The sequence below is a fragment of the Elephas maximus genome, chromosome 15 (genome assembly GCF_024166365.1).
Source record: "Elephas maximus indicus isolate mEleMax1 chromosome 15, mEleMax1 primary haplotype, whole genome shotgun sequence".
NCBI lineage: Eukaryota > Metazoa > Chordata > Mammalia > Proboscidea > Elephantidae > Elephas > Elephas maximus.
Window position 1 is genome coordinate 75,590,774 of NC_064833.1, and position 14,213 is coordinate 75,604,986.

General features: G+C 39.5%; 1 protein-coding gene across 8 annotated transcripts in view; it reads left to right on the top strand.

Annotated features, from left to right (window-relative positions):
- The window catches only part of PPP1R42 (protein phosphatase 1 regulatory subunit 42), a 77,366-nt gene that overhangs the window by 52,521 nt on the left and 10,632 nt on the right, over nucleotides 1-14,213 (top strand). For 4 of the 8 annotated variants that reach the window (XR_007513252.1, XR_007513253.1, XR_007513254.1 and 1 more), the window contains exon 9: nucleotides 8,772-8,903. Coding sequence is in view for 5 of the 8 variants with exons in the window: in XM_049853765.1 (XP_049709722.1) it covers nucleotides 8,772-8,903 (132 nt within the window). In the remaining 3 variants the exon portion in view is untranslated. Of the gene's footprint in view, nucleotides 1-2,639; nucleotides 3,024-8,771; nucleotides 10,235-14,213 lie in introns of those variants that run through there. The other 4 variants (XM_049853763.1, XM_049853761.1, XM_049853762.1 and 1 more) reach the window with 2 other exon arrangements.

A 14,213-nucleotide genomic window follows, 5' to 3' on the forward strand; every position in this document is an offset into this window, starting at 1 on the left:
CTGAGTTCAATCTCTTTTGAGATATAAAAGAGATTAAATGAAATTTAGCAAGCAGAGATAAGGGGAAGAGAGATGCCAAGCCCCATAAAGATCATCCAGGAACAGAAACTCAGAAGAGAAAAGGACCTTCCTCCAGAGCCAACACAGAGAAAAATTCTTCCCCAGGAGCCAGCGCCCTGAATTTGGACATCTAGCCTCCTAAACTGTGAGGAAATAAATGTTTGTTAAAGCGATCCACCTGTAGTGTTTCTATTACACCAGCACTAGATAACTACGACAGAGTTTTGTACTGGAAGGGTGGGGTGCTGACCTAACAGATACCTATGGAAGCAGTTTTGGAATTGGGCAATAGGTAGAGGCTGGAAGAGTTTTCCGGTACCTTTTAAGGTACCTAATAGTAAAAGCCTAGATTTGCTCGAAGGGAATGTTGGTAGAATTATGGACATCAAAGGCAATTCTGGTGAGGGCTCAGAAGGAAGTGAGGAAAGCGATAAAGTATTGTCTTAGAGAATACATATGATGCCAGCAACAGAATGTTGCTGGAAATGTGGAAATTAAATGTGCTTCTGGTGAGACTTTAAAAGAAAATGATGAACCTGTGGTTGGACAATGGAAGAAGGGTGTCATGGATTGAATTGTGTCCCCCAAAAATATGTATCAACTTGGCTAGGCCATGATTCCCAGTATTGTGTGATTGTCCACTATTTTGTCATCTGATGTGATTTTCCTATGTGTTGTAAATCCTCCCTCTATGATGTTAATGAGGCAGATTAGTGGCAGTTATATTAATGAGGCAGGACTCAATCTACAAGATTAGGTTGTGTCTTAAGTCAGTCTCTTTTGAGATATAAAAGAGAGAAGCCAGCAGAGAGCCAGGGGGACCTCATACCACCAAGAAACAAGAGCCAGGAGAATAGTGCGTCCCTTGGACCCAGGGTCTTTGCACTGAGAAACTCCTCCAGCAGGGAAGACTGATGACGCGGACCTTTCCCCAGAGCCAACAGAGAGAGAAAACCTTCCCCTGGAGCTGGCACCCTGAATTTAGACTTCTAGCCTCCTAGACTGTGAGAAAACAAATTTCTCTCTGTTAAAGCCATCCACTTGTGGTATTTCTAATATAGCAGCATCAGATGAATAAGACAAAGGGTGATGCTTTTTATGTAGTGGCAAAGAACTTGTCTGAGTTCTGTTCAAATATTTGGTGGAAGGTAGAACTTGTAAGTGATGAACTTAGATATTTACCTGAGGAGATTTATAAGCAAGATCTTAAAGGAGCCGTGTGGTTTCTCCTTGCTGCTTATAGTAAAATATGAGAGGAAAGAGATGGACTTAAAGATGAACTGTGCAAAATGAAAACACAACTTAATGATTTAGAAAAATTTCCACCAAGGATGTGGCTACATAATCTTTTGTTAAAGAGATTAAGCCTGTGACTGATGGATCTAACCAGGCAGAAAACCTATAAGCTTAGACTGAAGGGGACAGGGATAAAACAAAAGGGGAGGACACTGTCTGCCTTTTGGAATTCTACCAGCGGGAAGAAGACCAACGGAGCTGCATCTGTGGCCCTTCAAGAAAAGAAACCACATTTCCTGGAGCAGCTCAGAGATCAGCAGAACTGTTGGAAGGAGCATGAGAAGCAGGCCTTCTAGTTTCATAGGGTGGGGCCATGGTCTTCTGGATCTCAAAGCGTGGACCCCTAGCCTCCTAGGTTTCAAAGAGTCAGATCTTCCTTCACCAGCTGAGTACTGGAATGAGGGTCTGCCATTAAGGTGTGCCAGGGAGATGGGGCCACCACCCAAAGCTGATGGGGTGGGCTGCCATGCTCAAGGGGCAGAAAAATGGGGCCTGCAAGGGCCAAGGGGGTGAGACTGCCACTCAGATGGACTAGGAGAATGGGGCCGCCCAAAGCCAAGGGAGCAGAGTTGCCATCCCAGTAGGCCTACAAGGTGGATCTGAAGCCCAGGGCTAAGGGAAGGGCTTCCCTCCCAGAATCCATAGGGTGTGGCCAATACCCAGAATCTGGAAATGGGGCTATTGCCCAGATGGTCTCAGAGAACAGAGGATTATTTTCAATGCTTGAGAGCTAATGTAAGTTGTTCTGCTGGGTTTTAGACCGGCTTGGCGCTTGTTATCCCTTCTTTCCCTCCAATTCCTCCCCTTTATAATGAAAATGCCCACCTTGTGCCTGTTCTATCATTATACTTTGGAAACAGATAACTTGCAGTCTAGATTTCACAGGTTCACAGATGAAGAGGAATTTTGCCCCAGGTTGGAATACACCTACAGTCTCACTTATATTTGATTTAGATGATTCAGAAGATGATATTTTGGACTAGAGGTTGATGTAAGACTTTTGGGATGATGTGATGGGGTGACTGTGTTTTGCATGTGGTAAGGACATAAATTTTGGAGGGCCAAAGGGTAGAATGTTACGGAATGAATTATGTTCCCCCAAAATATGTGTTGTAAATCCTAACCTCTATGCCTGTAGTTATAATCCCATTTGGTAGTGCACTGTCTTTGTTATGTTAATGAGGTAGGATTAGTGTAGGGTGTATCTTGAATCAATCTCTTTTGAGATATAAAAACAGATTAAACACAAGCTACCAGGATTTTTTTTTTTTTTTTTGCACCAGGAAAGATGGGGGAAGAGAGATGACAAGCCACATGAAGATCACCCAGGATCAGAGACTCAAAAGAGACAATGACCTTCCTCCAGAGCCAACACAGAGAAAAATTCTTGCGCTAGAGCCAGTGCCCTGAATTTGGACATCTAGCCCCCTAAACTATGAGAAAATAAATTTGTTTGTTAAAGCCATCCACTTGTGGTATTTCTAACAGCACTGGATAACTAAGACACATTGCTTGACACCTAAGAACATCCAGAATTCCCTCTCATATGAAAGGGAAGCAGAATGAGGAGTCCCTTAATGAAACCCTTAAAAATAATAACATTCCTGAACATGCAGTATGCTCAGGAAAATGGGCAAAAGCACTTCAATAGGTACCAGGTTATCCAGCATCAGAGAGACCAGTGAGATGGTTTCTTATATACCAATTCTATGGCATCCTGTATTCGGGTATAAAAACTAATGTATTGAAAAATCACTTAAATCATAATGCCAGTGCAGAAATTCTCTGGGGGAGGGGGAGGGCATATCAGAATAATCCAAGGCATTTTTTCAAAATATATATTGGAAGGCCAGTCCCTGCTCACCCCTGGACAACAGTAGAGAACAGTGAGTACATAGGGAGCGCGGTCATGTATTTTTTTTTTATAGACAATGTGGAAAATATAAAAAAGAAAATAAATAAAACCTATAATGTCATCATAAATCTGCTGTTAACACTTCCAGTCTTTTTTCTGTATAAGCTGGAAGAAAAGCCTGGTGATCTGCCTCCTTAAAAATTACAGCCAAGTATCGGGATACAAGAGAAACATACAAAAATCAGCTGGATTCCTCTACACCAACAAAGAGAACATTGAAGAGGAAATCGCCAAATCAATGTCATTTACAATAGCCCCCAAGAAGATAAAATACTTAGGAATAAATCTTACCAGAGATGTAAAAGACTTATACAAAGAAAACTACAGTACACTTCTGCAAGAAACCAAGAGACTTACATAAGTGGAAGAACATACCTTGCTCGTGGATAGGAAGACTTAATATTATAAAAATGTCTGTTCTACCAAAAGCAATCTATACATTTAATGCAATTCTGATCCAAATCCCAAGGACATTCTTTAACAAGATGGAGAAACAAATCACCAATTTCATATGGAAGGGAAAGAGGCCCCGGATAAATAAGGCATTATTGAAAAAGAAGAACAAAGTGGGAGGCCTTACTTTACCTGATTTTAGAACCTATTAATACTGCCACAGTAGTCAAAACAGCCTGGTACTGGTACAACAACAGATACACGGACCAATGGAACAGAACTGAGAATCCAGACATAAATGCATCCACATAGATATTTCACAAAGGTCCCAAAACTGTTAAATGGGGAAAAGACAGTCTTTTTAACAAATGGTGCTGGCATAACTGGGTATCCACCTGCAAAAAAATGAAACAAGGCCCATACCTCACTCCATGCACAAAAACTAACTCAAAATGGATCAAAGACCTAAATAGAAAATCTAAAACGATAAAGGTCATGGAAGAAAAAATAGGGACAACGTTAGGAGCCCTAACACATGGCATAAACAGTATACAAAACATTATTAAGAATGCAGAAGAAAAACTAGATAACTGGGAGCTCCTAAAAATCAAACACCTATGCTCATCCAAAGACTTCACCAAAAGAGTACAAAGACTACCTACAGACTGGGAAAAAGTTTTTAGCTATGACATTTCTGATCAGGGCCTGATCTCTAAAATCTACATAATACTGCAAAAACTCAACTGCAAAAAGACAAATAACCCAATTAAAAAATGGGCAAAAGATATGAATAGACACTTCACTAAAGAAGACATTCAGGTAGCTAACAGATACGTGAGGAAATGTCCACGATCATTAGCCATTAGAGAAATGCAGATCAAAACTACAGTGAGATTTCATCTCATTCCAACAAGGCTGGCATTAATCCAAAAAACACAAAATAATAAATGTCGGAGAGGCTGTGGAGAGATTGGAACACTTCTACACTGCTGGTGGAAACGTCAAATGGTACAACCACTTTGGAAATTGATTTGGCACTTCCTTAAAAAGCTAGAAATAGAACTACCATATGATCCAGCAATCCCATTCCTTGGAATACATCCTAGAGAAATAAGAGCCTTTACACAAACAGATATATGCACACCCATGTTTATTGCAGCACTGTTTACAATAGCAAAAAGATGGAGGCAACCAAGGTGCCCATCAACAGATGAATGAATAAATAAATTATGGTATATTCACACAATGGAATACAACGCATCAATAAAGAACAGTGAGGAATCTGTGAAATATTTCCTAACATGGAAGAACCTGGAAGGCATTATGCTGAGTGAAATTAGTCAGTTGCAAAAGGACAAATATTGTATAAGACCACTATTATAAGAACTTGAGAAATAGTTTAAACTGAGAAGAAAACATTCTTTTGTGGTTACAAGAGGGGCGAGGGAGGGAAGATGGGAAGGGCAATTAACTAACTAGATAGTAGATAAGAACTACTTTAGATGAAGGGAAAGACAGCACACAATACAGGGGAGGTCAGCACAATTGGACTAAACCAAAAGCAAAGAAGTTTCCTGAATAAACTGAATGCTTCGAAGGCCAGCATAGCACGGGCAGGGGTCTGGGGGCCATGGTTTCAGGGGACATCCAAGTCAATTGGCATAATAAAATCTATTAAGAAAATATTCTGCATCCCACTTTGAAGAGTGGCATCTGGGGTCTTAAACGCTAGCAAGCAGCCATCTAAGATGCATCAATTGGTCTCAACCCACCTGGATCAAAGGAGAATGAAGAACACCAAGGACACAAGACGATTACGAGCCCAAGACACAGAAAGGGCCTCGTGAACCACCAACTACATCATCCTGAGACCAGAAGAACTAGATGGTGCCCAGCTACAACCAATGACTGCCCTGACAGAGAACACAACAGAGAGCCCCTGAGGGAGCAGGAGAGCAGTGGGATGCAGACCCCAAATTCTCATAAGACCACACTTAATGGTCTGACTAAGACTAGAAGGACCCCGGTGGTCATGGCCCCCAGACCTTCTGTTGGCCCAGGACAGGAACCATTCCCGAAGCCAACACTTCAGACATGGATTGGACTGGACAATGGGTTGGAGAGGGATGCTGGTGAGGAGTGAGCTTCTTGGATCAGGTGGACACTTGAGACTATGTTGGCATCTCCTGCCTGGAGGGGAGATGAGAGGGTGGAGGGGGTTAGAAGCTCGCGAAATGGACACGAAAAGAGAGAGTGGAGGGAGAGAGCAGGCTCTCTCATTAGGGGGAGAGTAATTAGGAGTGTGTTTTTTTTTTAGCAAGGTGTATATGGGTTTTTGTGTGAGAGACCTGACTTGATTTGTAAACTTCCACTTAAAGCACAATAAAAATTATTTAAAAAAAAAATTACAGCCAAAAAAACCCTATGGTGCAGTTCTGCTTTGTAACAATGGGTTGTCATGAGTCAGAACAGAAGCGGGTTGTTTGTTTGTTTTTTATACACCTATAACCATTTCTATTTGATTTTAGCTTGTCTTATTCTCATTTCCTACTTTTCCTTAAACGTAAAACCAAAAAAAAAACAAAGTTAATTGAGAGCCTGGCTTGATGTGTTCCAGTAAGAAGGACTATGTGGATGTTTGGCAGTCATTTTATGTTTTATACATCACCCAGCCTTCACCAGCTAGAATGACAATCTACATATTTGGTTTACTGAGCATGAGTGGAACCAAGTTTTGTGTTGAGAGCAACAAGATACATTTCATGAGTCTCTGATCTTGTGTCCATTCCCAGGCTTTCCCTCCTGAACTACTTCTACATCAGGCCAGGTTCAATGCTTTAATAACCTCAAATAAGGTCAGTTGCTAAAAATTAGATGGAATCATGTTAACTGAGGCACAGGTCTCTAGGTTATTTCTCAGTTCTCTCTGAGAGATTTACATGAGGAAGACAGGACCTTGGTAAAAGACTTGGATTTTAATTTCTTTATAAAAGGTGTTTAAAAATATATGTACCAATTCCGAAATCCCATCCTAAGTCATACTAACAAATTATACAATTATTAATACAAAGGTATTTAGAAAGACACCAATAAATACAAGTGGCTGGGAAAATTGGGCATAAAAGAATTACCTTTAATGTAAACTTGTAAGTACTAAGATGTCTGATGATAATAAAACATTTACCCAATATCTTAAATTGCACTTTGGAGAGTGCTATTATTCAGCTAAAAAAAGACAAGATATGGAGACAATTATAGAGTTTATAATTCTAGTTTATATTTTGGGCTTCCTCATTTTATTTTGTACCTTGGGTATAACACAATATTATGGCTCTTATTTAAGTGGTGATGTTAATACTTTCAGTATTACAACCAGTATTTTATCAGAATATTGTCATTTTCCCCGCAAGACTATGATCTAATAAATTTTACTACATCTTTTTTTTATATTCTGGGATCCAGGGGAAGACAGTACATGGCTGATGAGACAAAATATTTATTAAAAAATTGCTATACTGCAAACTTTGCTAGTCTTTTTATTAAATGACGGCCATCTGTATCATGTGATTAAAAAGAACAAAAATGCAGTATAAGAAGGGAATAGTTAAATACTTTAGGGTATATCTATATGTAATGGAACACTGTCAACCATTAGAAATTATGTTCAAGGTAAGACAAGGTGAAATATTCACATTACAGTATTAAAAAGTAGACTGTAAAACTGTATAAATAGAGAGTTCCAATTTTATAATACACACATATACACAGGTATCCTCCGCTTTTTGAAAGTTTACTTTACAGCACTTTGCTTTTATGAACGACCTACATTAATACCTGTTTTCACTAACTGAAAGAAATCCAAAGAGGATTTTCACTTTTACGAAAAAAAGGTGAAAAGCAGGAATAGCGTTCAGCGTTTGTTTTGCACCAAGCCGTTAAAGAGGTACAGGGCATCCCAAGCAGTGATAGTGGCAGCACCAAGCTCCTTCCCCGAGGAACTACACTCAGCATTTCAGCATCAAGCCACTATAGCTTTGGACTGTGTCTGTGAGCATCTGTGCTTTATCTCGATTTACTTTGTGCAAGATGTGTCCCAAGGTAGCAGAAAAGCCTAAGAGAGCTCCTAAGGGTTTAACGTATTATTTGGTATGATTTGGTACGTTATTTTTTGGGTCTGGGAATGCTCAAAATTTTTTCCCATATAGATTAACAGTAATTGCTTCTTCACTTTATGTCATTTTCGCTTACAACAAGTTTCATAGGACTGCTCTGCTTTCAGATAATGGAGAAAACCGTACATATACACACACATAGAAAACAGAAGTATACCAAAGTGTTATCACTGGTTTTCAGTGATTACTTCTGGTTGGTGGAACACAGGCAATTTTAATTTTTCTTTTTGTATTTTCCAAATGTCTTGTAACATAGAAAAATTATTTGTCTAATTTAAAAAGCTCAATTTTTAAAACTTTTTTAAAGGAGCAAAATGTGGACACAGCTGAAATCTTACTTCACAGAACCAGCAGGCTTGCTATCTGTGTTGCTTCTGTTGTGTCTTATGTCCTAGGATATAATGTGTATTAATAATGCTGTATGTGCTTTAAAAATACCATGTTACACATATAAAACTTCTTATTCGTCTTAACATAAACTATATTTTCTTTTTTCCTAAGAAAAATAATCACAGTATTATTCAAATTAATAGATTATATGATTTCATTTCTGCTGAGTAGGATAAGTTTTTGTTTTTTAAATAACAATATAACTTTCATATGACCCTATAAGAGGCCCATATACTGAATTGTTTTCGGTGATTATCTTTGGCAGGGACAGGAAGGAGGGGTGTGGATAGTAATTACAGAGGCTTTCACTTTTTATGTTTTTTTAAAAAACCATGTTTCAGTTGCTTATTATAAACACTATCCTTTTTGAAATCAGAAAAAAAGAGATGTCTAAAAAAATCAATAAAACCTCAACAGAAATCCATTAGTTGTGTAAATAAGACATTTAGAAAAGAAATTTATTTCACTGTATGGTGCCCTAAAACAAAAATGAATATTTTTATCTATACATTTATTTATATTTTTTAATATGTGTTTTTCTCTAGAATTTCTTGATGGAAGAGAAATTAAAAAAATGGAAAGACAATTCCTAATGAACTGGAAAGCATCCAAAGATGCCAAAAAAATCAGCAAGAAAAGGAACACTAAAAGTGAGGATGCAAGCAACTCATACATAAGTAAGCACGCTGGCACTCATTAGCTGACCATTTCTGCTAGGACGAGGGAACATTCTCCCCAACAACAACAACAAAAATGCCGAGAAATAAGGAGTTTTTATTTAGTTTTCTTAAGTTTTTGTTTTGCTTTTTTACTTATTTACATAATCGTCTATAAATATAACTTCTCTGATATTTTACCTGACATTTATATATGAAAATGGCCATCATGATCAACGAAAGCCTTGTTTCATTCATGTTGGGTATGACTCTGTCAGACATGTATCTTAAGCATAGAGCTGTGAGAAAGGGGGGAAATGTTAATTGTATATCTGGCTAAAGTATACAATATTAGTAGTGCAAACTGTGAAACCTAAGTCACATACTAGTGTTTAGAAACAGTACTAAAGTCACATCTTTCATCAGGATAAAAGTGAAAATGTACCACACCCACATCCAAGCATTCTGTGGCCTGTCCCCTTATACACACCCAGACATCAGAACACTCTGATTACAATATATCTGCGGTTATATCACAAAGGCCTCACCAACCTCCCTGGCCTATTAATGCAACTCAATGTAGCTAAGAGTGATGTGTAATAATTATCACACTGACGAGCATCCTGGAATTGACCTTTCAGAGATTCTGTTGTCTACAACACGGGAATGAGCCCCTTCCTCCCTTCCATGATAGTGTCTGAATGGGGTTAGGTAAAGGGAATAGGGAAAGGGAAACTAGAACAGTGTAGTGCAGCTTTTTATAGGCACAGCAGAGCCCAGAAGCTGGGTCACTCCAAGACAAGGAGGCTGAGGTGAGGAGGAGCAGAGATGGAAAGGCCTGGAACTCTGATGATTTTGCCACCTCGTGTCCATGGAACGTGAGCTATGTAAAATCATTTAGTAGAATGAGACTTCCCTACCTGGCAATGTATCCATGCATGATGCTGTGTTGGCAACATCAATTCAGGTCTGAAACTTATAAAATAGATAGGAAGAGTTTCTCCTCCTCTGTTTATCCCTGGCTTTGGATGGCAGAACCCAACCTAGGGAAAGGATTCCAGTATTTTAAATATTTTCAGTATTACACCAAAGATGCCAACCAAACCCAAAGCCCACTGCTATTGAGTCAATTCCGACTCGTGGAGACCCCGTAGGACAGAATAGAGCTGCCTCATAGGGTTTCCAAGGCCGTAAATTTTTACAGAACCAGACTGCCACATCTTTCTTCCACGGAGCGGCTGGTGGGTTCAAACCGCTGACTTTACAGTTAGCAGCCAAGCACTTAACCACTATGCCACCAAGGCTCCTTAAAGATGACAAAGCACCTTATTAATATTGGAGTACTTGGAGAATTTGACACCAATTCGCATGGAAACTTGGGCCTAGTCTAAAAGTAACATAGCTTCCTTCATCTCAAAGAGCTTTCAAATATTCTTCCTAATTCAGGGACAGTAATTAATTAATTAATTAATTTTTAACTTCATAAATGCAGTTCAACAAAATAATAATTATAACTTGTGCCTTACAGTTTACAATTTTTAAAAGTACACTGTCATTTCATTTTCTTAATTAAATATTTATTAATCTCTTTATAATATAGTTTGACCCCCAATTCAAGATTCAAACGATCTTTAAAGCCATGAAGAATATCACATACAGAAGTGTCATGCCACACCTTATTGTAGTTGCTATTACACTAGTCAGTCACTTAAAACAGAGAGCACTTGGGTCTAGGAGGCAAAGAGGAGGGGGTGAAGGAAGAAATGAAAGCTAGCATTTCCTGTGACGAATATTTCAGATATTTATACACATTATTGCATTTAATCCTTTCAGCCTGTTTAGGAAGGGGCATAATTATTATATCCATTTTTTATGAGAAAGCTGAGTTTGAAAAGATGAAGTAACTTGTATAAGGTCACAAAGCTACAGCTTTGACCTCTAGTCACCACTTTAAACTAACTGAATTATGCTGGAATATAAGGACATGGTACAAACTTTTGAAGGACTTGGCTGCAAGCAGAAAGGTGGTCGTTGTGAGTCCACCCAGAAGTGCCTTGGAAGAAAGGCCTATTTCTGAAAAATCAGCCATTGAAAACCCTGCAGAGCACGGTTCTACACTGACATGAGTCAGAATCCACGTGACAGTAACCGGTTTTTTTTTTAAAATAAGGACAATAAAGTCTGCTTTACTCAGAAATCCACTTCAGTTTGGTAAGAATGTAGGAAACTCTACAGATGTGTAAAACTATGATATGTAAATAAATATTTTTTGTAAATAAAAAAGACCTAGGGAGAAAAATATAGGATAATACATTATGAAAGAACATTGAAATTTTAAAAGGAATGCAACAGAGTTGTAGTCTTTCACCTCACTTACTCAATCTGCATGCTGAGCAAATAATCATGGGCTATATGAAGAAGAAAGAGGCATCAGTATTGGAGGAAGACTCGTTAACAACCTGAGATATGCCTGTCACACAAATTTGCTTGCCCAAAGTGAAAAGGACTTGAAGCGCTTACTGATGAAGGTAAAAGACTAGAGCCTTCAGTACAGATTACACCTCAACATAAAGAAAATTAAACTCTTTAGGACAGGACCCGTGAACAACATCATGATAATGGAGAAAAGATTGAAGTGGTCAAGGATTTCATTCTTCTTAGATCAAAAATCAATGCCCATGGAAGCAGCAGTCAAGAAATCAAACATATTGCATTGGGCAAATCTGCCACAAAAGACCTTTTTAAAGTGTTAAAAAGCAAAGATGTCACTTGGATGACTAAGGTGCACCTAACCTAAGCCATGGTATTTTCACTTGCCTCATATGCATATGAAAGCTGGACAATGAGAAAGGAAGACTGAAGAAGAATTGACTCATTCAAACTGTGGTATTGTCGAAGAATACTGAATATACCATGGACTGCCAAAAGAATGAACAAATCTGTCTTTGAAGAAGTACAGCCAGAATGTTCCTTAGAAGGGAGGATAATCATGTACTTCGGACATGTTATCAGCAGGGATCAGTCCCTGGAGAAGGACATCACGCTTGGGAAAGTAGAGGGTCAGCGAAACAGAGGAAGACCCTCAACAACACGGACGACACAGTGGCTGCAACAATGGGCTCAAACAGCAATGATTGTGAAGATGGCACGGGACCAGGTAACATTTTGTTCTGTTATACATAAGATTGTTATGAGTTGGAGCTGGCTTGATGGCACCTAGCAACAACAACTCAAATGTAAAAGATGACATAAATTATTAAAGTAAAACCTGAGAAAGCTGGAAGCTGTGTAAGGCAGAAACCTGTCAGAGAAGGAAAACTCAAACATTTTCCACTAAAACGAGCGATAGAAAAGTGGTAAGACTGCACCCTGTCAAAGGAAGAAAACTTGCGAGACCTGGAAAAACAAGGCAGTCCAGTCAAGTTCTGGCTCTCACTCTCACAGGTTTCGCTGTATAATGAAAGATGAACTCTAAGGTTGTTGTTGTTAGGTGCTGTCGAGTTGGTTCCGACTCATAGCGACCCTGTGTATGACAGAATGAAGCACTGCCTGGTTCTATGCCATCTGTAACCTAAGATGAGTTAATTAAAATAAAATTTAAATTGAAGATTGACTAGCTGCAGCAGAAAATTATCTGAGCTTTTCTCAGAAATACCTGGTTGTTATGGACTGAATTGTATCCCTCAAAAATATGTGTTGTGCCAAACAATTTGAAGTCCAGAGTAGCAGGGACAGGGGTCTGGGGACCATGGTTTCAGGGGACATCTAGGTCAACTGGCATAACAAAATGTATTAAGAAAATATTCTGCATTTCACTTTGGTGAGAGGTGTCTGGTGTCTTAAATGCTAGCAAGTGGCCATCTAAGATGCATAAATTGGTCTCAACCCACCCGGAGCAAAGAAGAAAGAAGAACACCAAAGACACAAGGTAAATATGAGCCCAAGAGACAGAGAGGGACACATAAACCAGAGACTCCATCGGCCTGAGACCAAAAGAACTACATGGTGCCCGGCTACCACTGATCACTGCCCTGGCAGGGAACACAACAGAGAATCCCTGATGGAGCAGGAGAACAGTGGGATGCAGATCTTAAATTCTAGTAAAAAGACCAGACTTAATGGTCTGACTGAGACCGGAGGGACCCTGATGGTTATGGTCCCCAGACCCTTTGATAGCCCAAAATTGGAACCATTCCCAAAACCAACTCTACAGTCAGGGATTGGCCTGGACTGTAAGATAGACAATGATGTGGGTGAGGAGTGAACTTCATGGCTCAAGTAGACACATGAGGCTATGTGGGCGACTCCTGTCTGGTGGCGAGATAAGAAGGAAGAGGGGAACAGGAGCTAGTTGGAAGGACACAGGGAATACAGGGTAGAGAAGAGGAATGCGCTGTCTCATTAAGGGGAGAGCAGCTAGGAGTGTACGGCAGGGTGAGTGTGGCTTTTTGTTTGAGAGACTGACTAGATTTGTAAACTTTCACCTAAAGCACAATAAATAAATTTAAAATATATATATGTATGTGTTGTAAATCCTAACCTTTATGCCTGTTGAATAAGCAAGTCTGTTGTGGAAGAAGGACAGCCAGAGTGCTCCTTGGAAGCAAGGATGGCAAGACTTCATCTCATGTACTTTGGACATGTTATCAGGAGGGACCAGTCCCTGGAGAAGGACATCATGCTTGGTAGAGTAGAGGGTCAGCGAAAAAGAAGAAGACCCCTAACAAGGTGGATTGACACAGTGGCTGCAATAATGGGCTCAAACAGCAACGACTGTGAAAATGGCACAGAACTATGTTTCGTTCTGTTGTACATAGGGTCGCTATGAGTCGGAACCAACTGGACAGCACCTAACAACAACAAACATGTCTGTTATTATAAGCCCATTTGGGAAAGGATGGTCTTTGTTATGTTAATGAGGCAGGATTAGTGTAGGATGTCTCTTTGAGTCAATCTCTAACAAAACATAAAAGAAGCAGACAGATGAAGCAAGCAGAGACAGGGAAGATAGATGCCAGCCCACAAGGAGATCTCCAAGGAACGAGGAACCAGAAATGGAAAACACCTTCCCTCAGAGCTGACAGACAGAGAAAGCCCTGAATTCAGACTTCTAGCCTCCTAAACTGAGAAAATAAGTTTCTGTTTGTTAAAGTCACCCACTTGTGGTATTTCTGTTACAGCAGCACTTGATAACTAAGACACTATTTATTCTCCTTTGGACAGCTGTGGGTACTACCTGACTACATTTGCCATTTCCATCCAACAAAAGTTACAGATCAGGGCCTCTCAGGCTTACAACTAGTGCCATTCCTGATACATATATGTAATGCT